Raw genomic sequence first — 27,149 nt, 5'->3', positions numbered from 1 at the left:
ACAGATCACATTTCTTTTCTAAGTTGCTTATGGACTTTTGACACTTTCTGTTGCTGTACTTTGAAACAGATCCAATACACTATTTTGGACTAGATTAGCACTTACAATATCTTACAATATCTATAATCTGCATTACAGTTTAATAGGCTTGTTAGCCTTATACCTAAAGCATGACATTTTAAGTCACATCATCATTTCATTATTGAGCTAAGAAAAGGTTTTGAAATGAACATCATTGCAAAGCTGACTCAGTTATCTCTAAGGGCTGACTTTATATTTTATAGCTGTGAGAACTGACAGATTGTTATGTCATGAAATTCATGCTGGGCACGTTATTGCAGCCGTAAATCACAAGGTCAACTCATACAGTGGCCAGTAGTCTTTGGAATAGTCCTTACATTCATGTTGTGTTCAATAAACCTCTCAGTAGAAAGATTATGTATGATGCACTTTTTTCTTCATGACTGGTAAAGGATAGCTCCTGTGTCTTTGACTCTTTCAAGCTGCTTACTAAAATTTAAACAAAGGTTTTTGTTGGACATCTGTTTGTACTTGTATCTCCTCAAGGACTATAAAGGACAAGCAACTCTAATCCAAAGAGTCAATTTGTTTTTTCATGCTTTGTTCTAGGAGCATTTAAATCAAAACTACTAATCTAAAATCCTAGAAGCACTATATCAGTTAAAATGAATCAGGTCATTACAGCTGGACTGTACTAATACTTAGGCAATCTACTACATTTCCTAATTTGTCTGACAGAGATGCCCTGTGCCTGCTAACTGGTTCACATCAAAAATCATTTGAAAAGGCAGGTTGCATCACAGTACTGTGGAAATTCCTTTCCTGCTTAGCACACACTAAAATGCTATTTTAAAATTTACAGTTTCCATTGCAGACTTGTCCTATGCACAGTAAAAGATAAATGCATACACTAAGATTCTCCCTTGCACTCTATTTACCTGCTAGCATAATTGTAACACTTAAGAGGTTGTCTTAATTCCTTACATAAATTTCTTGCTCACAGAATCAGAGAATCACCTAGGCCAAAAAAGTCCACCAAGATCAGAAAGTCCAACCGTCAGCGTGAACTACTGAGTCCCATCACTAAACCATATCCCTTAGTGCCATCTCCACGTCTTTTTAATACCTCCATGGATGGGGACTCCACCACCTCCCTGGGCTGCCTGTTCCAATGTTTGACCACTCCCCCCCTGAAGAAATTCTTTGTAATATCTAATCTACTTTCTCTGGTGTTTCCCTGGTGCTTCTCATTTGTCAGAAAAAGAGAAAAGAGACCAATACCCTTCATGCTTCTGCCTTCTTTTAGGTACTTGTAGAGAGCAGCAAGGTCTCCCCTCAGCCTCCTCTTCTCCAGATTAAACAACTCCTTCAGCCTCTTCTCCTAACTCGTTTTCTTACCCCTTCAACAGATTTGTTGCTCTTCTCTGCACATGCTTGAGCAACTCAGTGTCCTTCTTGTAATGAGGCACACAAAACTGAACGCAGTATTTGTGGTACAGTTCTACCAGTTCCACATAGAAGGGGACAATCTCTTCCCTAGTTCTGCTGGCCACACTATTACTTACGCAGTCCAGGATGCCATTGGCCTTCTTGGCTACCTGGGCACACCGCAAGTGTGAAAGCAGAATATATCCTTGGATTTTTAATTTTCTTTTTCTAAAAATGTCAGAAAATCACAGGACAGTTCAAGAAGACAGACTCCAAAGATAAAACTTACAGTGTAGAATAAGCCAGTTCTTTCAGCAGAACAGAATTGTTCTTTACAGAAGTTATGTCAGAATGCATCATTTTGAGTGCCCAAGCACCTCTCCTATGAAGAAAGGCTGAGAAGGTTGGGGTTGTTTAGCTTACTAATCCCTAAATATATGAATTTTGATCAAGTACGAATAAGTCTGTATTTTCACAAAAGAACTAAAAGCTTAGTTCTTCCTTCAATTCCTTTTCTCCAGTATAAAAAAAAAAGACCACGTACTCTGTCTACAGCTAGATTTAGGTCTTGAAGAAAGAAAACAGATCTTTTAGGAGTCTTTTCTTACAAAATTGAGTTTCATCTCAACCATTCAATCAGAGGCTATCAAAACAGTATTGCCACCTTGGCACACTGTTGTCTGCTTTCCTCATAGAGATGTGATAGACTCTTCAAAGTAGATAGGTAGGATTTTTTTAGCAGTTAGAATCACCATTTTTTTCCCCACTAGCTTTTTACAAAAGGAATTAATGACATCCAAGTAAAAAATAATACCAATAATTTAGAATTTAAATCCTGCTTTCATAAGTAAATCAAGGGCTTAAAATACCTCTTTGATTGAAAACATCAATCATAAATTTCTGGATCCTGCATAAGCAAAGGAATCACTGTAATTAATGACATCCAAGATGGGTATACTTTCTTGTATGATGTACAGGAAAACTTAGGTAGATACCTTTAGCTGTTACCAGTCTTTCCTCAGTCTTTAGGGACTTAAAAGATTCATTCCCAATGCTCTCTAGACAAGCGGATAACCCAATACAACTACACATGCTGAAGAAGGAAAACACTCTCATTCCCTTTCATATGGCATTTTGCATGAAAGTAGAAATAGTATATACAGTAAACATTGATTCAGTCCCATAGTTATTAACTGTAGCAGAAAATGGTGTAGTGACCTTGCTTGTATGTAATTATACTCCAGTACTACACAAAGTGACAGACATGCAAACAAGACAAATCAGTTGCAGAGACATTTCTTATTTCTCAGAAAATAAACAAAGGAAACATGAGTGAAATGAAGAAAAAGGAATGAAATATATGTGTCTCTTGTTGCTCTGTGCTTTATTTAGCACATATAAGCTAACTCTGCTGTTTGTTCCAAAATGGCTGCTTATAATATATCCCTCAACAGAAATCAGTTAGAATAATTCTCAGTGGGAATGGATTTTTTTTGGTTAATTCATTTAGTGTGTCTGTGTGAAGGGTGGGCTTGAAAAAAAAGTGAAAGGGCAGTTCAAGGAAAGTGAAAAATGACAGATTCTTGTGGCTTCTAACTTATCTGATAGATGTGTTTAGAGTTAACATTAGTGTTTCAGTGTTTCTCTGCTTATTTTTTTCCTTTCTTTTTCTGTCAGCTAGTGTCCACACTGAAATTTGACAAAATTTATCTTGCAATGAAACACAGGGTCCCCTCTATTTCTCCTCTGCGGCCTGATCTGTACAACCTTGACTTTTTTTGTTTATAATCATTTTTCTCATCAGAACTGTAGATTTTAGTATTTTATTTTTATCCAGATTGCACAAACTAGAATAAAACAATTACCAGTTTAGTGAAGATCTTTTTTTAAAGAATTTTCCACATGATACTAATATATGCATAAGATACTTAAGATACTAAGAAGTGTTTACCTATCACATTTCACTTATCAGATGTAGTATTGTGGATGATTTCAGATGTTACACTCCATGCACTTTTATACGATACCAACAAGAGCTACAAAACAACAGCAGCTAGTCGAAGACAGCTATTAGACAACTATGAATAATAGCACTTACAATGATTGTAGGAGCTATTAAAATGCAGGCAAACATAATTTCATTGGAAAAAAAAAGCAGGTCTGTATGGAGAAAGAACATTTTTCATCTCTAGCCATGCACTTTATGGTCCCCGAGCCACTATACTGTACCTCCCTCACCTAGTGATTTCTACTCTCCCTAAGAGCCCCCTAGATCAAATTTAAGGTGTTGCATTTCATAACAAGACCAATTTTCTCAACATTTTTGTTGTTCAGAGAGATACAGTAATTCTGCAGCTTCAAGAAAATATAACAGATCCAACTGTTTTAAAAATGAACATACTTGAGAATGATATTGATGTGTTTATTGACAGAGGTATTCAAATGAATGCTCCAATCATTTTAATATCACCTTTTCTAAAGAAATTAAAAGTGGAAAAAATATAAATAAATTGTACTCCATTCAGCTCATATGGTTATACAAGTGACATTATTCTTTTAAATTAATGCTTTTATCTTTTTTCTACAACTTTTAAGAGTCCCAGGAAATGTTTACCACTCTGCTCAGAATATTATTTTAAGTTCTAGCCATTTTATGTAACCTTATGGAAGCAGAGATAACCAATTTATTTTTGTTTAGTTTCATTTAATTATTCCTGTCTCAAATATATAATGCCAGATTATACGTACTATTATACATACAGCGCGGAGATGAGTAAGAATTTATCATTCATTACTTCTTCCAAAACAAGAATTGGTGACTGTTAAATACTGTTTTTCGGGCTGATCTGCACCAGCTTTTCAGATTCTTGCCAGACTAGTTTCCAAAGACAAGGCCACAGTTTTGATCCTGTGGTTAGGCTGCACCAGACTGGGCTAAGAAAAGAGCAGAATGAGAATCCTTACTGACCTGGGGAAAACATCTGAAAAACAAGTTTCTACAGTACAGCTCTAAAGAGAGAGAGCAAATCTATCTATCTACATATATATAAACTAAAAATGCACAATTAGAAAACACGTGACTTAAAAAATGTATTTCTCTGATCTTTCAGACTGGTTCCTTACTGTTACTCATGCACACTGCAGGCTACAGAGGTTCTCTGCACAATATAAAGTCATTATAGACAGCTGCACTGGAAGAAGTGTACCATATTTTTCTGTGCTGTAGTTATAGATAACACATATGCATACAAGTATCAGAATGTAAGCGTGCATCTCTATGCTCAAACAACAATTTACTGGAAATACTAAGGCAGTTGCAGAGTTATAAATCCTACTCCCTCCAGCATTACTGCATAATGGGACATTCACATTCTGCCTAAGGGGAAGAAATTGCTGCCATGTACCTGCAGATGGTCAGCATTCATGGCACAACTTGACCCAGCCTTGTCTATACCAACATACGCATGGTGTATATATATAAATGTATGTCCATGTGTGTGAAACTCTAAGGTATACATTTGAGCCTTCCTTAAATACCGGGAAAGAACAGGCATACTGCTGAACAGTTTATGGATCCAAATACATGAGATAATTCACCTAGCACAACTAATTTCTTTCTATGTGTAACTGAAATTCAGAGTTGCAAATACACTGAATACATTGAGGAAAAAAATGTTATAGGGATATAAGACTACTTTTAAGGCCTTTTACTACACAAAATACAATTATTTTTTTTTTTTAAATTATTCCAAGTAAGCATTAAGTGTGCAGATAGAAGCAACTGGCAAAAAGGTCTATCATCCAGAGATTGAAACAGAACTGTGCTCTGGAATGTTTGTTTTTGATTCTAAGTGCAGCTGCTAAATAGCTATCACTTCAGTTTCACATCAAGTTATTCTTTTGTGAGACGATAAGATCATGGATGAACTGAAAAGAAGAAAACAGATGAACCGTGATGAAAGCTTCCTGAAACTGTAAGTACTTTTTAAAGGTGCCCTTAAAAGTACAGGAAAACTAAAAAACATTTTGGAACAACCTATACAAGAGTTCATATATCATGGTTCCTAAGCTGCGTAGCTCATGTTTTAGCTACAAGTGAAAGTTTCTGATAAAAAAATATAAAAGCAAAACAGTTGTACTGTTAGCTGTACATGACATTTACTGATACACAGAAAAATCTGTTTATCTACTGTAATAAAGAGTCATTAGTTACTAATATGTTTTTACTGCAAAGGCTATGCTGGTATACATGAGAAAGACTGGAATGCTAGAGGCAAGGCTGGTGTGATAATGTTAAGCGTCACAGCATCTTGTCACCTTATGCCTTTCCCAAAACCAGAACTAAAGGGTTCTATAATCATCTGGCACATCTGAGGTTTCTGTGCTTACCAGTCTGCAAGAAATAGCAGCATGCACTGAGCTTTTCTCCTTACCACAGAATTTACACATGTGCTTGGCTCTTAAGCAACTCACCTGTTATGATGAACCTTGCAGTCTGAAATTATTTAGTCTGTGGTGGACTAAATTTGGCTGAGATACCTGAGAAGTGAAAGAAAAAACCCTAGCCTTCTGTTGTTACTGAATTCATACAGTAACTTAACTCTCAACAAGTATTATTAAATTGGATTTGTCCCAGTTCTTTAATAGCAATCCTCTACACTTGTATAAATTTGCACAAAATACAAGCCTATAACTTATCTTTGCAACCTGTCATAAAAAGAAAAACATAGGTAGAGATGCAGCACACAAACAAATTTAGCCAGAAAATGCTTACAGAATCATTTTGTACCTACCAAAACTGCTCTGTATCACACAAATAGTCAAATGATGAACTGGGGCATATCCAAATTATAGTAGACAAGTACTTTTGGCTACAGGCTCCTGAACAATTGCACTGTTTAATGATCAGATGGTGCACTGCACCACACAGAAGAATTCTGTATCTATGGAGAATATTCCATATATTTTTAATGTAGGATCTTATGAATATAACAGCATACACTATGAATATTTAAGGACCATATGAAAGCTGGATGATCAGTTGAGAGATGCCCTTCACTTAGATTTCGTTACAACAAATATAAATATTTATTATGTTACAATTGTATTAACATCATGTATAACACTAAAACATGTACAGCTGCATCAGCATTTTCTTCTATAATCTGTCTAGCATAGAAAACAATTTTGAACTGAAAACTTGATAAGGAAAGAATTATTTTTGCAAAGTAAGGAGAGCATGAAGACAACAGAAGTGTTTATCCTCCACAAAAAAAAAAATCTTTCTGGAGCATTTATAAATAGATGTTAAAATTCTATGTTTTTTTATAAGTAAAGTTTAGTCTATTGAATAAATATGAGTTTTAGAATCAAATCATATCAATGAAGTCATATAGAAGAAGCCTACTTTACAGAACGTTATAAATTTCTGAGAAATTCATAGCAGTTCTGAGTCCAAAAGCAGTATTCACATTTACGAAACCACTTGGTTTCATAGTGTAAGACTTATTTATTTAGACTATCAACTATAAGAATATGAACCAAACTACACTTTGCACATGTAACTGAAAAACTCTAGAATTCCATGTTCCCTGACACTGATGGTTTAAGGCTGACTGTAATTTTTATTCTTATGTGAAAAAGTTACTGCTATTTTAATTCTGTAATGAAGATGCTGGACTTTTTCACAATATATGTTTTTATATTACCAATGGACTAAATTCTCCAAAGTCTGAATAACCAATAGGGAAATCCACTGCTCCTTCAAGAGACAACCATTCATGGAATTATTCTAAAGCCCAGCAGGGTCTTTCAGATAATACAGACATTATCCTGTTTATTGCTATTATAGTAAAAATAAAATCTGATTTTTCAAGTCACAACAGATGTAAATTGAATATAGCTTAGTTCTTTTCCTAAGTGCCTTGGGCATAAGTGGTTAATCAATCATATTTAATCAATATGTTGTTCAGCCATGTAGATTCCCATGTCTATAATTCCAGCTTTATTCAAATGATCTTTAGTCCCAGTACATTTCTCATTGATTCTTTTTCATATGGAAGGGGCACAGAAATCGATAAATGGCACATCTTCAAACTCACAAATACCAATTAAAAAAAAAATCCACTTTGAATGTCATTCTATCCAATGTATTTCAGTATTTCAAGATTTAGAACAAGTTTCTTTAGTTGTCCTGCTCTCATTCTCACTGAGAACATCCTGCTGGGATTACAGAAATTGACTTTCAAAGTAGCAGAATCAATACCAGTTGCTTATCTTAACATATTCATTGAAGAACTAATACAGGCACAAACATGTCATGAAGCAGAAGTGCAGGTCTTTACACAGAGTTTCCATCTACATTCAAAATAGCAGATAGAACAGATTTAAAATCCCCGAGAATTTCAGTTTAAAATGTTAAGCAAAGCCCTCAGAAGCATAATTTTGGGAATTGTAGTCACATGTAAATGTCGATTATTCTTTTTTAAAAAGTGAAAGTGTGACAAAATGTCTAGGTTGGCACTGAGATAGCTTGAAACAAGAAGAACAGCATGACACTAAAAGCACAATCTCTCTTATTGTGGTGTTGTTTTTCAGTAACTTTGTAAGAGCAAAGCTCATCATCCATTACAGAAGATTACCAGAAGCTGTGTTTGGCCAGTTTGATCAATAAAACAAGCGGCAAAGAAATATTTGTGTTTAAAATTGCCCTTTCATCTGGCTGTCTCACACCTAGGAGCTGCACCAGTTTCTCATTGTTTTTGACAGGCTGGTGTATTTCTTATAAACAAATTATGTATTTATTCATAAATACAAGTGCCTCACCTAGGTATTCATATTAAGATGAGTGCCTTTCTGTGCAGGGTGTTGTAGAAACTCTTACCTATTTAAAGCATTAAAAAATTGCACAGAAATACAATATTCTATCTTGTTTGTTAGAAGTTTGGCTGAAACCTAGTAAAACTAATTTATATTACTACAAATATTAAGGCTATCTTGAATTGCAAGCTACTCTGTTTTCCTTTGAACCATACTCTAGCTATTTGGAGGTCCTGCCCTTTCTCATCCATGAATGAAACTGAAAGTGCAAGTAATATTTGAAATTAATGTGTATTTTAGTCTTAAATTTATTCTAGTTTACAATTCTTCACATCTGGAAGAAGGGATTGAGTGGTAGGTCACGTCTAGATCTTTCACTGGAAGGAATGTCCTACTAAGACAATAAAGAATGATTATTTTAAACAATATAATTTGAACATCAGCTAAATATATGAAATAGCCCAAATGTAAGTTAAACCTCTTAACAAGGCTTACCATAGCTTTTAAAAATAGCAGGACATCAATGTTTTTCATCACAGCTCATTCAGATTAAGAAGACTGAAGCTCTAGAGACAAATGACTTCCAAAGCATGATCAGGAAGTATACATACTTTTGACTTATATTTATATAAAATAAAATATATTGTCTAAAATAATCAGTGTCTTATTGCCTCAGTAGGGTATTCCTTCCAGTGGAAGGTCTGCTCAAGCACTGTCGCACTACTGTGTAAATCATGAATATCAAAGAGTCATATCTATCATTCTTTTGCCGTCTCAATCTGCCAATAAGAGCTTAACCCTTTAAAATTGCTTACTGTTGTTGAGAAAAGACTCCAGAAGTCTTCCCTCAATTTGTAATGATGATAACAGTGTTAATTTTCCTGCCTAAACTTCAAGTATATGAAAAAAGTACATGTACAACCAAACAAATCTTGACCACTATAATAAAAAAAATGGCACAAAATCAATCTTCCCATTGGCCTTGTCAATAAAGGTCATAATGAAGGGTTGCAACAATGTCTGAACTCATTTTTATTCACCATCTCCTATCTTGGTGTAATGATATAGAACCATAATAAAATTTGGCTTGATATCTCTAACAAACAAAACTAATGCTTCAAACTACAACTATACATGATATAAGATTAAAAGAAGCAATTAAAATGCAATTCCAGTGCCATTCTCTTTACTCAAAACATCTCTGCCTAATGCAATGTAGAATATGAACCTAATTGAAAAATTCAATTTGATAAATTCCAGATATTTTTTTCACTAAAACCTGCTAGCATTGCTGCCATTCTATCACTCGCTTTTGTTTTTTTCAGCATCCCTTCAGTACAACAACAACTTGGTGGTAAACTAGTATTCCTGGAATGTTCCAGACTGAGTCATTGCTGTCAACTAGTGATGCCATACGTTACTATACTTGGAAAGCAGAATTAAACAGTAACTCAAATTAATTTGCATACTTAACATGTGGAAGTATTCTGAGTATGATCCATAATGCATTTAATTGGGAATCACCCTGTGTAATTTCCTGTGCAAACAGAGTGTCCAGGGTTCAGAAGGCTGTCTTTTTTTTTTAATAAAGCTTTGAATCCTTTTCAGGGATATTTTCAAAATGGCAATGCTTCTGAATTAGCTTCTTCTGAGGAAAGTTCACAATGATCAGTTCAAGCGTCTGCTCTGAACTGTGTACAAGTGAACATCTTAAACAGAGCACATCGTACAAATTAGATGCACTGAACTAAGGTCAGTCACCTTTACAGAGTACTCTTAGTCACCAAGTTACAAACTCAAGACGAACCCTCTGATCACAAAAGCTGCATAGTTAATTCATCAAGATCTCCATTCAAATTCAAACATAATGAACTGTTTTTAAGGCACGTAAATTCAAGTAGCAACCATTACTTTCCTCTGCATTTACTCTCTAATGTCTGTTTCTTCGCTTCTTGTAGGTGGAAGGAACTTCAGAAATTCCTCAGGGACACTATTTAAGCTACATCCAATTAAAGCCATGTATCTCCTTCTGAAGCAAGTAAAGAAAAGGTTGTGAAATGTGCTCCCTCCCCTTCACTGCAGGGCTGCCCAAGTGGACACATTCCTATCTAGCCCTCCTCTTTTCTGAAAGTTGTTCCAAACTATTTTCCCCTTGGCTGGGCTTTACATTCAAAATGTTGAACACAAATACATTCATCACAGCAACAAGACTTCATTTTTCTTTAGAAACCTTTAGGCATTTTGTTTTATGGAACCTGCAAAGGCCAATAACAGAATAAAAAATACAAAAGAATGATCCTAACTTTTAAATACTTATCCAAAGTATTTGAATAGTTTGGTGTCAAGGTGAAACAGTCAACACAATATCTGATTAATAGAACTGAGAAAATAATGATTTTTTTCAGGAAAAACTGTTGAGACATTAAAAAAATCTGCTGCAGTCATCCTATTCTATTTCTTGAGTTCACTTTGAACTTGGCATTGAAATGACCATATTTTATTAGAGCAAAGAAAAATAAAGAATGCAGTTACACAAAATCAGTGACACTGCATTCATATGCACAGCTAATCAAACGAAAGGTGCTCGCATATTCTATGCAAAATTTGCAGTGGAGTACCATATTCAAAAATGAAAGACAAACATATAAAGAAATTGTGATATTCTTGTGAGTTGCCTACAAGCAGAAAATGAGACAGAGTAAATTGGATAAATTATTCATTGTAAACTAGTTCTTCATCTCTGAAATTGAGTGTGAAAGAACAACAATTACACATGACATCTGTTGCTGGTCAGCAAATAAATTCACTTGTTTTTAGCATCAAGACAGATAAATAGTGCAACCTGCCATTTAGGAAGAAAAATGTGTTCATTACTACGTTCAAAATTAAAAATATTTTACCCTAAAATATTATTTACAAATTCACACTGAACTTTTCCTTCCACCTGCACACCAACAGTTTTAAGTGCTATCTCAGTTCATGAGACAGCAGGATGTATTTGGATTACAAAATTGGCAAGAGAGAGATTTTCATTTCAAACTGTTGGATGACAAGAAGTCTGGGAAAGCCCTTATATTCCCAGCTGTAGCATGTAGGTGTTGAAAAAGACATAGGAGACTAAAGGATCTCCAAAACATATGATTTTGCTCTACAAGAAAAATGCTTACTGTTACTTAAGCGGGTAAAATAAAAACATATTTGTGATTGGTTTTATTGGAGTACTCAATTGTAAACTAAAATTTAATTGTATGTATTTTGTTTGTGAGAGTAAAAACAATGTAGAACTGTCTGAATATTTTCCTAACTTTCTGTAATCCAGCTGCCTCAACTTCTGCTTTCTGTATATTTTCTAACCAGAAAATGGCTAAGAAATGTTTCCTAAAATCTGCTTAATATCTTAGGGCATTTACCAGTACTGTAGATGAAAAAAGATTTACTTAATTTATAATCTTAATCTTAAATTACAAAGATCCAGTTTTGAAAGTTGTCACTTGTGGATTAGGAGAAGAGCTCTGCACAGAACAGGAAGATTTCAGATATTATGCAACAAACATAAACGAAGGATATACTTTTATTTTTATTTTTATTTTTTTTAAAGCAGGGCTTTATACTCATTTAAAAATAGAAGCTGTTTTGAAGTAAATAATAGCAGAGAGTGACTTAATTTCCCTCCTCTTTTTTTGCATGCTGTTGTCCAGTTTTGGCTTTTGGTACTGACAGAAAACGTCCCTGATTTGAAATGGTCATGATCTAACCTCTATTCTACAAATACAGATGGTCGAGTACAGCTTCACCAGTAATGATTAATTTTTATTTCAATTTCCTTTCTTCTGTTCCAGGAAGGCCTGTAATTGAGTAAAACTGAATCTTCTCAATAAAATTCTATCTTCTCAATGGTTCTCCCAGTGATAGAATTAAAGAGTGGATGCGATGTTCATCTTTCTTACCTTTGGATTTATTACAGATGGGAAAAGTCAGATTCTATATTTGATGGTACTTTTTCCTCTACTTGAATCTCTGTTGTTATAGTGGTAGTTCCAGGAAGGAACATTAATGAGGATGACTTGAAAACTTTGATATTTACAGCACAATTACTTGTAACACCTCATTAGAAAAGGTGACAGTTACTACTACTCCATGCTAAATATGCATAATTATATCAGTTTACATGAAAACTACCTGTCTTTCTATTTGTTAGGTATCTGTAACACAATTATGAATACAAGTAAGAATCCATATATATTTATGTAATAAGGATTCAGAAGAATAAACAAGTCTTATTTTCTTAGAAAGGATATTTGTTTTTCGTAAGAACTTCCCCTACAGTAGACAGTGTTTTCCTACTACAGCACGGTCTTCAGACTACATTTATAGTCTGTGTTGCTCTTTTGTTATATACTGGGAGCTAACCAGAACGATCTTCTCCTATCCAAAACTAAGCTGTGAGAAGCTCTGTGAAATCACATCACCTGAACCATAATTCTGCTGCCACATTATATCACCTAGACTGTGATTCACCAGCAGGAGGTGTGCAGTAGAGACAGAAAGCTTATTGGACTAGATTCTTCAGCTTCAGAGGTACTGGTAGCTCAACAGAGCAGTTTGGCTCACATCTGTTATTTATGCATGCAATTACTTACATATTCTTCATATGCCTCATGCGCAGGTGGTGGGGGTGGTCTGTAGCCTGGGACCGCTGGGGCCCCCCTTGCTCGAGGTGTGGGAACACCTCTTGCTACAGGTGGGACGGGGAGAGCTCCACGAGTCACTGGTGCTCCTCTGGGGGCTTGGGCACCTCGTCCAGGGAGGGGCGGAGGAATCGCACCCCCACGGCCCCTGTGGGAGCAAAAAGCAGTGAATGCACTGGGGCATATGTTAAGAGAGGACAGGCAAGTGCTACCCCACCAGAAAGGCTCTTGTATTTTTACTGCTATTTAAAGTGTCGTGTAACTCTGGGTTTTGGCAGCTATGACGTCAAGCTCTTTTAGGCACTATCTCATGCATGTCTTCTGTTATGGAAAGGCATTATTTCTAAGCTACCCAGTGCTTTTTACATCTGATCCTTTTTTAACTTGTATGAATGGAATCCTGGATCATTGTAATTCAGTTTGCAGAGTTACTCTGAAGTAGCTCCAAAACAAGAAATAAAAGAGGATTTTTTTCTATTGCTCCCAAAATTCAAAAGCAGTCATTGCTGTCAGTCTCATGTTTATTGGTGGATGGAAGAATCTGTCTGGCAGAAGACGATGTTGGATAGCAGAAAAGGGCAAGGCAAAGCAGAAAGTATAAAAGGAGAGTAAGAACTTTCCCTCCTGTACAATTTAGTTCAGCACAAGCAAAGGATAGCATGAGATTTGGCCTTCCTCACTGTATGGAGAGAGCAGTGCATATAGACAAGCAGAGAAAGGTTTAGTTTAGCATCCTCCTCTTTACTTACGCTGTATCTACCACCCTGATATGTCAGAAGCAGCAGCAGCTGTTCTTGGTTAAAAAGAGGATCTGGTAACTATACAATTTTCCAAACTAGAAGGAGGATATATCAGAGAAGCAATCTATGGTTTTCCTTTCAGACTTGTATGCTCTTTAGTGTGCTGTCCTTTCTGAAGACTGTGCAAGTGCCTGGTACAACTGAGTGTGTCATGACTGGCACCACTTAACATTCAGGTCCAGAGATCTGAATGCAACTCGGGTTTCCCACAGCAGTATTAGCCTTGGCTGGTTCACTGCTGAGACGACTAAATCCATACTATTAGATTAGCACATAGCTTTCAATCATCTTTATTTTACTACGTTTGAGTAGGTAACTTCGTGCAAATACGAGGGCTGCTTTGCAAGTAATGCCTCGCATTTTTTTTTATGTTGACCCAATACAACAGAGTTGGATGTTGGTGGTATGGCAGCAGAGACAGAACCTTTGCACCAATATTCTGTTACATATTGTTGCCATGTGACAGATGGCAGCAAAGGGGCAGTTTGACAGAATGGTGTCTGACATGGAAGTGTGTATGAAGCAAAGGCATGGAACTGCATTCCTCCATGTGGAAAAAATGCATCCACTGACATTCATTGATGCCTGCTGAATGTTTATGGAGACCAGACAGTGAATGTGAGCACAGTGAGGGAGTGGGTGGTGTGTTTCAGCAGTAGTGACAGTGACAGTTACAGTGGTTCACCTCCACTTTTTATGAGATTGCAGATTTTTATGAGCATGGCATGCAGGCTCTTGTTCATCATGGGTGAAAACGCATAGCTAATGGTGGTGACTATGTTGAAAAATAGTGTTGTAGCTGAGGATTTGCTCTTTCAAATAGTGTTATTGTACTCTTTGTATTGTAGTATCTTCCATGGAAATAAATAGGAGGCATTACTTTTAAAGCAACTTAAGATATTTCAGTTTCTTTTTTTTCCCTTCCCTTTTTAATTTTCTGGGATTTCTGACTGTTAAGTAAGGGAAGTATCCAAGATTCTACTACTTTCTGTCCTACTGCTTCAGACAGTAGAGTGTTCAGCAAGAAATGGAGGCCAGCACTCCACTGATTATGCTTTAAAACTAATTTAAAACTGCCTGCCTGTTGCAATGATGTTGTGAACATCACAATCAGGCTTCCCATAAACCACCTTAGGAGCAAGGAAATCTAATTTTTGAGCCTCGGAAGACTTCCATTAGAAGACGGTCATGAATATCAAATGTATAATGCCTTGGGCTTGTGCATCACATCACAGTTTAAAAAAAAAATCAAGAACTGAGGGAAAACACTTTCCAGGAAAGAAAAAGGGACATGGGTAAGATCAGTCAGTTCAATTACCAAAAAGCAACTTCTCTCTAAGCACAATCAAGGAAGCTGCACATTCCATTCCCTCTAAAATAAAAGCAGATTTCTTAGCACCATGATCTCTGTGGAGGCCTACAAGTAGCTTGATAACTTAAATACCTTGGGCAACAAATTTTTAAGGGTTCACAGTCAAAAATGAGCCAGAGGGACTATAATAAAATTATATACTGTCTTCATGAACAACTAGAGGCATCTGTTGACAATACTAAAAAAAATACTTGCAGGAATTCAGGAAATATTCATCTACCAAAACTTTTAGATGATATCAGTGAAATTCATATAGAACTGATAACATATACAACAAATAAGATACAATATTTAGACTATAGACATATTATTCATATACTATGCCAAAAATAAGTAATGATATGGCAAGTAAAGTGCTATCCAGACTACGTTGCCTTCTCTGTCTACAGCACAGAATGCCATTTTATTGACCAGTGGTTTTACGACACCAACTATTCTGCTTCTACATCAAAATTACAGTATTTTCTCCCAGACATATCCTTCTCCTAGCTTCATACTCTGTCCTGATTTGCAGTCCATTGCTTGTAAACACCCACTATGACCTGTAAATTATAGACTGGAGAGCCTGGAGCAATGTAGATTGCACAAGTTCTCAGAAGAAAAAACCTTTTGACTGTGATGTGTATAATTATTATTTTTAACGGCTTATTTTGCCATTGTTTATACTTTCAAAAGCTATTTGCATAATAGATTAGGCTACCACACCTTGAAGGAGCTGCAGGTGGCACACGGATCCCTCTTCCTCGAATACCCCGTCCACGTGCCGAATCCTCAGAACCATTCAAATATGACAACTCTCTCAGTTGCTCCTGACGAATTTCATCATTATAATCCTGAAATGCAAAAGATGAAACTTCCTGAAACGTTCTATTTTGGCTGAGCTAACAAACAGCTCAAAACAGAAATTAAAGAAATTACACAGATGCTGTTTGGGTGAATTGCCTAGCATTATTACCTGTAGGCTGCAATATTATTTTTTTCGTATGAACAAGTGATATGAAGTTGATGTATTTGTGGACTGGAAAAATATCAATAATGTACGGTCAGACAAATTTATGTGTATACTTAAGATGGCTATAAACAAGATGTACAAATAAAATTGAAAACAAAAGGCACACAAGATGTAAACATAAAGTGTATCTGTAAACAAGATGCAAACAGACTTACACATACAGAAGGTACAAACCTGAAACAGCTTGAAACAAGAACAAGAAATCCATTTTATAAATATTTGGTATTTTTTTTGGCAGAGAGCATTGTCTATTTTTATGTACTCCCAACACAGATTTCACCTAACACTGCACTTTGGTATACAAAATGTACATTGCATGCATTTGACTGGATGGTTTCACAAGAACATACCAATGATTATAGCATTATGAAATTAAACTCTACAGTCATATCATTTACTGAATTTTATCATCACTGATTGCTGCCTTCAGTTATCCTGTATATCCATTGAAGAACTTTTGAAAGGAGCTCTCTTTAGGAGTAATGAGCAACAAGGCAATGTTTATTGTATAAAATTATTCAATTATATAAAATAGGCCCATTCTAAGACTGCAGGGTATCAACTCCACAGCTCTGCAAGTTTCTGCTAGCTCAGTAAACAAAACATTGATGATTGTCCTTTTCTTACTGATACAAAATATATAATGCTGGGTAATTTTAACTTATTTTACAGCCTTTGTCTTTGTCAGAATTCCCTTTTTCTTTAGGTTTTCTTTTGCTTTCAGCTGATCATGGTAATAAAAGCTCACTGCAGTAGCCAGAGGCTGTAGAACTCTACAACAGATAACTAGTGTCTCAAAACAAAGTATTATTGATTTTCAACTCTTCAAATTCTACATTTTTTCAACAGGAAACTGTCATGGACTAGCATTCAAGAATCCCAAAATGCTACCGTACCTGCTTCTTCTCAGATGGGCAGCTGTCCAGGTTGCATTGCAAGTGACACTTCTTTTTAGTCAAATTAGATCAAAAAAACAGTAAGACAGAACCTGGATTTCACCAATTTCTAATCCTTACCAAATTTCTGGAGTCAGATATATAATCAGCTCTCTTTGTCAACACAATGGGCTTAAGAAATTTGCAGATAATACTAACAGCAAATGGCTGACTCACTGAAAATGACAGAATCATGGAATCATAGAATATCCTGAGCTGGAAGGGACCTACAAAGATCATCAGGTCCAATCCCTGGCTTCACACAAGACCACCCAAAATTCAAACACTATGTTGTGTTGTCCAAACACTCCTTGAACTCCAGCAGCTCAGGGTCTTGCCCACTGCCCTGGGCAGCTTTTTCCATGCCCACCAGCCTTAGGTGAAGAACCTTTTCCTAATACCCAACCTGACCTTCCCTGATGCAGCTCCACGCCATTCTCTTGGGTCCTGTTGTTGTCACCAGAGAGATCAGCACTGCCCCTCTACTCCCCTGTGAGGAGCTGTAGGTGGCCACAAGGCCTTCCCTCAGCCTCCTCTGCTCTGGGCTAAGCAAACTAAATGACCTCAGCTTCTCCTCCTACAACTTCTCCTCTTAGACACGTCCTCATCTTCACAGCCATCCTTTAGACACTCTAATAGTTTTATGTCCTTCTTACACTGTAGTGCCAAAATCTGCACACAATACTTGACGTGAGGCCACACAAGCTCAGAGTGCAGCAGGACAATTCCATCCCTTGATCAGCAAACAATTACAGAGCTGCAATTCAGAGTGAATTTAAGAAGATGGAAGGACCAACAGAAACCTCTTGAAGGTCAACAAGAAGTGGTGCAGAGTTCTGCACATTTGTTGCAATAACAAAGCCCACACATTTTTAGAGGCTGGGAAATAACAGACTGAGTTAAAGCACTGTTGGAAGGAAGTTGCTGCAAACCTTGAATAAGCCATACAGATTCAAGACTTAATTAGACAGAGAAATAACTGTCTTGATTTTCTGTTTACTGTTGGCAGTAGAAGTGCTTGGAGAGGAATGCTGAAGACCACCTTCAGTGGACCCTTCCAACAGACATTTCTGTGACTCTGTGAAGTTCTCATCTGTATCCAGGGTATTGTTTTTAGATTTCCTTGTTCAACAGGAGCTATTGTTCAAAGGGATGGCTTTTGGTAAATGTGATTTATGAAACAAAACAACTACAGCTAGAAAACAAAACCCAACTCTTTCGTTAAGTATTGGAGAGGTTGGTGACCCGAGGAAGGTTTGAGTGATGAGGGAGTAGAGAAACAGGAGAGGAATTTTTCAAACAGTTTTGCCAGTATGTTTTGTTTAATCTTAGGAATACGTCCCAAAGAGATCCCAATGAAGAGCTAAGCATCTTTTTTCCTAAATAACTGAATCAGAAGCCTGGGCAATCTGTTTAACGACATGATGCTGACCTTGTTGTGCTCTTAGAGAGTGTAGGCCTCGTGATAATTCTACTTCTAAATTTCTAAAATTTTAGGGAGTGCAGCTGGAATAAAGTCTAATAATGCAATTTAGAAGAGCACCACATTTATACAAACATGTGACATTTGCAGCAGAGTCAATCCCCAATTTGCTAGTAAACTAGATGATAGCTTTCAGTTCACAGCAAAACTTTTCCCAAAACTTTTTGCACATTTTTTCTGTCATTTTAACATTAATGGTAATAAGACAAAGACATCTTCATAAATAAACCTGTTCTGTAAAACACAAATGGAAAGAAAGATAGAATCAATCAGATCACATTTACAGCAATAACTAAGTGTACCATTTCCTGTGCCTTGCTTAATGTCATCTGCTATTCATTCACACTGGCTTTGCAAGGATTAGGATTTCAAGCTTGCTGATTGAGTTTACCCTTCAGATTCCACAGCAGTGCAAAGAGTGAATTCCATTAATAACACAAGTAAGTTTTGTTAGAGAAAGATATGGGGGAAAAAAGGAAAAAAAGAAAGAAAATGCCTGCAAACAACATGAATTGAAACTTTCTATGTGGCTGCTTTAATCTCTTTCCTTATACACTGCTGTATAAGTGAACTTCTAACAGAAACTGCCTCAAACTACAATTCCTTGTTCAGATGTTAATATCATTTAAAATCTTAGCATTGACTGAAAGGAAAATCCAAATTGAATTTATAAATACAGCAGGATCTGCAAATGTGCACAATTCTATTACACAATTCTCATTGTTTTCCAGCTGTATTCCCACTTAAGAAATACATACAATGTATTTTGAAACAGCAAGACTAAAAGGTATATGGAGAACTGTAATTAGAATGCTGGGAAGAGTACCCTGAAGGAGAAAGATTTCCATTAAATATGTAACTCTATATAGATCATTTATGTAACATGCCCTTTAAAAAGAATAATAGAAGTCACAACTTCTAAATCTGAAATTTTCAAAAGAAATGCTCACTTCAACTCACTCATTAAACAGAAACTGAATTAATCTTTCATAACTGCTACATGAGTCTAGCTAGAGTATCCTGCTGAATATTTAACTTTGGCTAAGTACACAAGAGCCTAGCACTTGAGCAAAATTATGCTGATGATGTTTCATATATTTAGTCCCAAGTGAGAGTAGATGTTACAAGACATGCCCATACTAAACAAAGTATAATGAAGCAGCCATACAGTATAGTACTTCATTGTTTCAGAAAAAAATACTCCTCATATTAAGGTAAAATCATGAGAAATGTACTGTATTTACAGTTATTTAATTTAGAAATCTTATAGCTGATATTAACATATCATTAACATGATATTTTGCTCTGGTTTATATCCTTAAAGACATTGTTATCTATACACAGGTTTTGCATTCAGTGATCTACATACATCGTGGCAGCCAATGTTTGCAAACAACTGCTGCAGGTGAGCTAACCACTCACACCCACATCTGTTTACCTAAATATTTATCCTGACTTTAGATACACCAAGGATTTACAATCTTGGCAAAGCCACTAGAACCCAGAGCCATCAAATCACAATGTTTACCCAAGTACCCCAAATCAAAGTACATATTTAGGTAAAACATTTAGTATTCTAGGCTACATGAACACATTTTTTCCAAACTACCACAACAACACTTATTTATGAAGATGTGGAATGCTTAATTAAGTCAGTTGCCTTGGTTGTGCTAGGAACAAAGGAAAGCTCTAAGTATCAAAATCAGACCACAGACAGCTCATCCAGGGGCCATTCTATCATGGAAGTACAGCAAAGATTGGAAGGCATATAAACTAGGAAATGTAAAAAACGCTTTTTTGAAAAGTAGGAATGTATGATACAAGCTTCAGAACCTGATCTAAAAAAAAAAAGAACATACAGTGACAAGGAAGGAGAGTTTATAAAGAAATCAAAGGGTAAGACATAGGCAGAAGCAATGGATTTCAGGAATATATATCTGTCATTACCATAACAAAGGCTCATAGAAGTAAAGGATAAATCAATCCCTTAAGGGCTGTGATCTCCTGTCCTGATGTGTTTTGCAAGTTTAAGTTCTTTTCACATGTATGAATGATTCACACTGTTAATAAATACCATTATTCTTATCTGTGACATATGAGTTTCATTCTACCTCCATAGTTAAGGGGAAAGTAATTTAGGTTAAATGCAAACTACCTTAAGAATGCAGATTTATGCATGTCAAACCAAAAATGATAATCACAATCCTTCACACTGACAATGTTGAAGTATGATTTGGGCTCACTTGGTCTTTTATACTGATGCTTTATATCATACTCACATTCCTTGTATAATTAACCTAGCTGCATATCATGTGAAAGGCAGACTATTCTCCACGCAGTTGTGATAAAACTAGGACAGATTTACTGGTAACTTAAATTTACAGACCAACAACTGTCAATTAGCATTCTGGATTTAAGGCATCAAACATTCCATGATTTTAACCAAGTGAAAAAAGAAGTTGCAAAAAATAAGTGGTTTTCATGTGGTTATTATCCATACAGTGGTTAAAACACTTCCCAAATATCCCAAGGCATCAATACCTCAAATTTACAGCTGGTCTATGTAGAGAGGTTTAAAATATGTATGACAGACTCTGTATTCAGAAGAGTTAGGTATTACTGTAAAGTGATCCTCACCTCTTTACAGTAAACCTGAATAGTCAAGATGAGAAATATGGTCCAAAGACTCTAAAAAAATCTCAGTTTGTACTGCCTGAACTACTAAACTTGTTTTTCTCTCTCGGGCTTATAATACTCTCCGAAAGTGTTGCCAACAGAAAGCATCATATTCACATTTATTCCCCATTCTGGGTTCTTCTCTTCCTGTACTCAGCATAGCAGGTAGCAAGAAGGCAACAGGAGATGAATTTGAACTCTCCTGGCATTTCTGCATCCTGCCCAGCTCCCAGCATCAGTAAAAGTGCTTTAGAGCCCATAAATGAGCACAGATTCATTGAAGCTAGACTACCTCCCATAAATCTTGATGTTGCTATCCTGGGGCTATCTTCGGGCAGCCTAAGTAACAATTAGCTTGAAATTTCTGTTCAGTAGCTGCTTCAGAAAAACCATAGCCAGACAGTAGGGTGCAGAAAATCCAGAGAATTAGCTGGAGTAAAATGATGTGAATATAGCCCTTTTTAATTTTTGGATAAACACAATTTAATTTTGGACAGTAGTAGAGACCTTGCCCTTATGCTCTCTTGTGTATATGGGGAAGCATTAAGCCCGTGAAAACTGTCAGTGGTGAGGAAATCCCTGGAGTCACTGCTGCTTTGTGTCCTCTGTGGATTCACGACAGTGAGCTGTGCTAAGACTGAACTTCAAAGCATGGTGGAAAACACTAACCTAGACTCATGGGGTGAGGATATGCAGTTTATTACTAAAGAGGCCAAGAACCCAGGAATTCTCACTTCCTAGCTGAGTGCTTTAATATCAGAGTGTTACAAAAAACATAATTAGCACTGGCTGCTCACTATCAGAAGAGCTTGGTGCACTAAATCCTGGGCTGACATTGATATTTTATCAATTCCTTACATTCTAAGATTTAGTTCTAAGGTTCCATTGCTTTCAAAATGTAAATATACTGAATGTTTTCCTATGCATATCTGCAGCCAATCTCTATCTCTGTCTACTTAGTAAGCTTAGACAATTATGCTAGGTAGATTGGACAGCCCTCTCAATCACCTAAAATTAAGGTGAGTTAGTGTCTCAGCTGGGCATGTAAATTAGGTGGATGGAATGGCATCCTCAAATTTCATTCTTTGTTTCTGTAATGAAAATTCAAAGTTCATTGTAAAGCACAAGACTAATCTATAGCAGAGACCACACCTGACCAAGTAATTCCTGCAAGGTTCATCGGAACAATGGAAGCTGACTCTAGCTCATCCTATGTAGGTTCTGATGGGCATGGCATATGCTTTCAACAATAAATGGATGTGTTAAAACCAACAGCTGTTTTCATGTTTCTAGATAAAACCCGTGCTCTCTGAACCCATATCTAATGTATATGCATGGTTTCCTGGTTACCTACAGTCAAAGCCATCTGTTAAGATGGCTTTTTGCCCATTTGCAGATTGATCTGATTATTTCACTAGAGCATAGGTGCCAGGTAATGATAGGTTTAGACGGACAGCCTGCAGAGCACCACAAGTGATAATGCTTCTGCCAGAAGTTCTCTTCTGTGACTCCAATACTGCATTAACACCACATGTCTCTTTGCATTTGCCCATATATACTGGCACTTACATAAGGCCATTTTGTGTGCATGCAGCTCTCTGGCAGATACTAACTCCCCAAAATGCATAAAAATATAAGTATAATCCATCTGAGTCCAAGGAATAAATGTGATTTTCTCTAAGCAATCAGCAGTTTAGCCAGATTCATAGCTATAAACATGTCCTTTCACTTGCCACATATGCAAAAAAATGATTGTCTTTACCTGCCTCTGAAAAATAAACCTTAATTGTGTGGGTCACCCTTAGAGACCAAAACAGATAAAACAGACCATATATTTCACTCAATAACATTCTGAATGTGTGCAGCCAATACAAGCTTCAGCTTATAAATGCCTATGGGCAGAATTCAAGCAGACGTAAGCTAGAGCCACATACACTTGTCTTTGAGTTTAGTTGACAGCTGGGGGATTTGTCAACTTGCCACAGAGAGCACTAACCCAAGTGTGGATGTCATTTTTCTCTGAGCATGCACAATTAAGTCTGCTTGGCATCATCATCATGGGGCACCACACTCTACAAGCAGTGTGGGAGGGAGAGGGGAGGACATCTCACTCCTCAGCATTGAAGAGAAGCTGCCAATACCCAGAGTGTACATTGCACATAGACAACTGCTGTGCAACTTTGATCCAGACATTTTAACCTTTGCTAGAACAGAGCAAAATAAGTCTCATCCAGCTGTGTATTCAATTTATTGTGTTTGGTTTCTTTCATATAAAGGGGGCCTGTAATAGAAGATTATTCCAGTTTACATGGAAACGTTAACCACAATGAAGTTGAATGCATGCTGTTTTAAAGGTGTTCAGAAATCTGTATTAAATTCCAGATATTTGCCTCAATTTGTTCCACCCCTCTTGCTCTCAGGCCCCCAGACCAACGGATACTATGGCCCGTAATTCATTAGAATTAGAGCTATGACGACAGTGAGGCCAGTTAGCTGACAGCTACCTAATTTTCAGTGAATACTGGCTGCCTGAGAGTTGTGCTTATTTACAGCTGTCATATGAAAGGGATATAAAAAAGAATTGATAATATAATGAGAGGCCACACAGCAGACTGTGGGGAAGGTGGTGTAGCCACCCGCCACTAAGGAAGTCTTTGAAAAGATTTTGCACTGGATGTTTATACCACATCCTAGGAAGGAAGGATATAACTGATTTTCCTCTGGGAAGAAGTGTTTGCTTCAAAGAAAGGAGAGGAGTAAGACTGTCTTGTTGAGAAGGTGATCTTTGGTTACTAATATCACTAATGATTCTTAGGACTGGAGTAATGATAAGCCTACATTATGGTAAATCAAATTAGTAAGCTATAGATAACACCTATGCAACTTTTATTTAAACCATGTCAGGTAGAAGCCATGTTGTATCCTGCTAACCCACTTCTATAGGTTTATAGCCCACTTGTTGAGCATAAAAAGAATGGCAGCAGCAGCCAACAAAATTAAGACGATTGCTCCCATTTAATGTGCCAGTCTTATACAGCCCTGCTACAGCTATGCTTTCTTGCTCCCATGTGGCACAGTAAACAAAGAGAAATGAAGGATGAGAGCTCTGGCCAAGAAAACATCTTACAGTGGTTTGCTGAGCATCCTTTCTGTCATGGTTTCTGAAACATTTTAGAACTTAAAAATATCCCATTAGGTGATAATCTGTGCAAGCTGATCATACATAGTACAATGTCATTTATCAGGCTCAATCCCAAATTAGTCTTTAAAGCAGAAGTAGTATTTCTTTGATTCACTGCAGTATATAACTAAGAAAACATAAGCTGTCCTTGGAGGAGTGACTCTGCAAAGACTAAGTCTAGTACACAGAGCAGAAACGTTCCTAATAACGCACTGAAAGTATATGCCAGGATCTAACTTTGGTCTGATCCAAAGACAGGAGATAGGGAATATCTTAAATTCAGTCACCGCAAAACCAACTGCTATATCCTCAGAGCAAGAGCTAGCAGAGGGTGACTCAATGCAGAGACACGTCTTGAAAGAGTTGTGTGGATGGTGCATGACCTGAGTATTCAGCCCTTCATTTTTTCAAAATATGGATTTGGTAAAAGGATGAAGACTTACTTTCCATTGACAGTCCTAGCAGCATTCACAGAAAGTCCTTTCAGCAAGCTCAGGCCACCATCAGGGCTTGTTTTTTGAGAGACAGCAATGCCTCAAGTGTTCTCCTCAGCCAGAGGTCAAAGAAGAAAACAGTAACTGTATTTCTCATGGACTCCTTCTACACAAAAATAAGACTAACCTAAACTTAACAGTATAGCACATCTTTCCCAGAGTCAAGGCTTTTTTGTATGCTATGGAAAAATATAAAACACAACACGCTGAGAAGATGATGTGTAAGAGTGCTGTAAAAATACAAAAGCAATTTTCACTGTTGGAATCAAACATACTTTAAATCTGCTCAGTTTGATCTGCTATAATCTAAATTATCTCCCATACTGAGAGATTTATGGATAACCAATGTAATGATACAGAGGAAAGCCAATGGAGAACAAGCAGACATGTGCCCCTTCCCACACCTGGCTCTCCTCACCTCAGAAGGAATTCTGCTGGCAGAGAGTGGATCTAGAGAAGACATTGTCTTGTGCTTGCTCCTGGGCAGGTTAAGTGGTGAGGGTCCCTTCTTACACACCCTTGGCACAGCACAGCAGCATCTGCCTTTGCCACAGGTGCTGCATGGTTTTACAACACTTCACTCTTCCCAATATCAGGCCTTTCTTTCCAGACCTTCACCTCTGAGTATCTGTAATATTGCCACGAAAATTTGTTAAATGCCACAATAGTTTCTTGGGTTTAAATTCTGCAAGCATGAAAAAAAAGAACGTGAAGAGTTGCTGCTACTGAATTTCAGGTTCACTGTCTGAACCGTCACAGAAAACAAAAATAAAGACTCCACTTTTTGAAGTTTATATCACATTTCAAGTGAGGAAAAGTGCAAATATAGTAGTAAATAAGCAAAAAATATCCAAAAAAAGGGAAGAAATTATCAAATGAAAGTTGAAATCATACTGGTGGTAGGGTGGGAAATGCAAGCTGAATAAGTTAGGAAATAATACTTTTTCAGAAATACATGTTTAAAAAAAGCTGTTTTACTAAATCTATTGGGCAGGTACGCAATGTTGTGGGCTTTGTTTTTTCAGAAAAAGATTGGAGATGTAATGAAAGATAACTAAGGAAAGCACAAACAGTGAAAGGAGAGAGTAAAAATCAGAAAAAACGGCTTTGGCAAAGTATCAAGTACAGCGATATTAATAATTCCCCAGACTCTAACCTCTTTTAAAACTACATGGTGTATGAAAGGTTTGGAGTGAAGCACGTGAGTCTTCAAGCAAGTGTTCTAATTAATTTATTAAAAATAATCTTCTGAATTGTAACCAGATGTGTGTGACATTATTGCCAGAGTTTCAACCTCAAGAATATGCAATATTATAAAAATATGTCAACATTTGTTCACTTTGAATATCTTTAATTTTGTTATTGCATAAAGCCTTGTAAATAAAGTTATTCACCAGAAGATATGGCAAGTGTATTTATAATGTCTCCTTTCCTGTTCTGCAGCATGCATTAAGGAGGTTTCCAGGCATTCTAACAGAATTACTACTACTATTTTTGGATGTGTATATTTTTAAAATAGAATATCAGCTAATACCTGCTTACTATCAGATAGAAAAAAGATCTGCTTCTCAAAATCTTTCATTGCTTTGCAGCTGATGAGATTTTGTACTTGGTCTTGCGCAAGTAAATTGAAAACTCACCTAAGGACTAAGGAGTCTGCGTCCAACATTACAGCCCTGATAAGGTCAAAAACTTTCCAGTCTGTCTTGCTCACCAACAGAAAACATCAGTTGTTTTTCTTTCCATCTGTCCTTGACTACACCACAAGACTAGCATATATTTATGACTTTCTTTTAGTCACTACATTCTCAGAGCCAGGTAGGCATAAAAGACAAAACCTTGGTTACAATTCTGCATACAACTAGATGTCTGTAAATAAACATAGAACATTATTATACTGTAACAGGCATCAAAAACCAGCTACCCAGCACTTTGCAGGTTGTTAGGACAACTCCTGATGACCTTAAATCCTACCCTTAATTTAGGTCACAAATCACAAACAGGATTTGAAGTCAGACTTCCACTCTTGCCTAAGAAGTTCACTGAGTTCAAGGTTTCCTCCAGAAATGGAGGAAAAGCTGAGGCAGGCAGCAAGACGTTAGTGAATTATTTCAAAGCTGAGATACAAAGATCTTATTTATATAACTAAAACATCATAGCTCTGTGCTTAGCTAAAAATAAAAGCTAGTGCTAATAAGACTCAGCTGTGAACACAAAAGTATTAGCTGAATTATGCACTG

The 27,149-nt window shown here is 36.6% G+C and overlaps 1 protein-coding gene across 6 annotated transcripts in view; it reads right to left on the bottom strand.

Annotated features, from left to right (window-relative positions):
- Positions 1–27,149, bottom strand: part of KHDRBS2 (KH RNA binding domain containing, signal transduction associated 2) — a 333,052-nt gene that overhangs the window by 92,416 nt on the left and 213,487 nt on the right. For 2 of the 6 annotated variants that reach the window (XR_002437290.1, XM_021392691.1), the window contains exons 5-6: positions 15,834–15,961; positions 12,909–13,104 (exon numbers count right to left, since the gene is read on the bottom strand). Coding sequence is in view for 5 of the 6 variants with exons in the window: in XM_021392691.1 (XP_021248366.1) it covers positions 12,909–13,104; positions 15,834–15,961 (324 nt within the window). In the remaining variant the exon portion in view is untranslated. Of the gene's footprint in view, positions 1–3,287; positions 4,384–5,221; positions 5,377–5,922; positions 5,989–7,436; positions 12,216–12,908; positions 13,105–15,833; positions 15,962–27,149 lie in introns of those variants that run through there. The other 4 variants (XM_021392694.1, XM_021392695.1, XM_021392692.1 and 1 more) reach the window with 4 other exon arrangements.

The sequence above is a fragment of the Numida meleagris genome, chromosome 3 (genome assembly GCF_002078875.1).
Source record: "Numida meleagris isolate 19003 breed g44 Domestic line chromosome 3, NumMel1.0, whole genome shotgun sequence".
NCBI classification, from domain to species: domain Eukaryota; kingdom Metazoa; phylum Chordata; class Aves; order Galliformes; family Numididae; genus Numida; species Numida meleagris.
The sequence above is the reverse complement of the archived record's forward strand: the minus strand, read 5'-3'. Positions and strand labels throughout refer to the sequence as shown.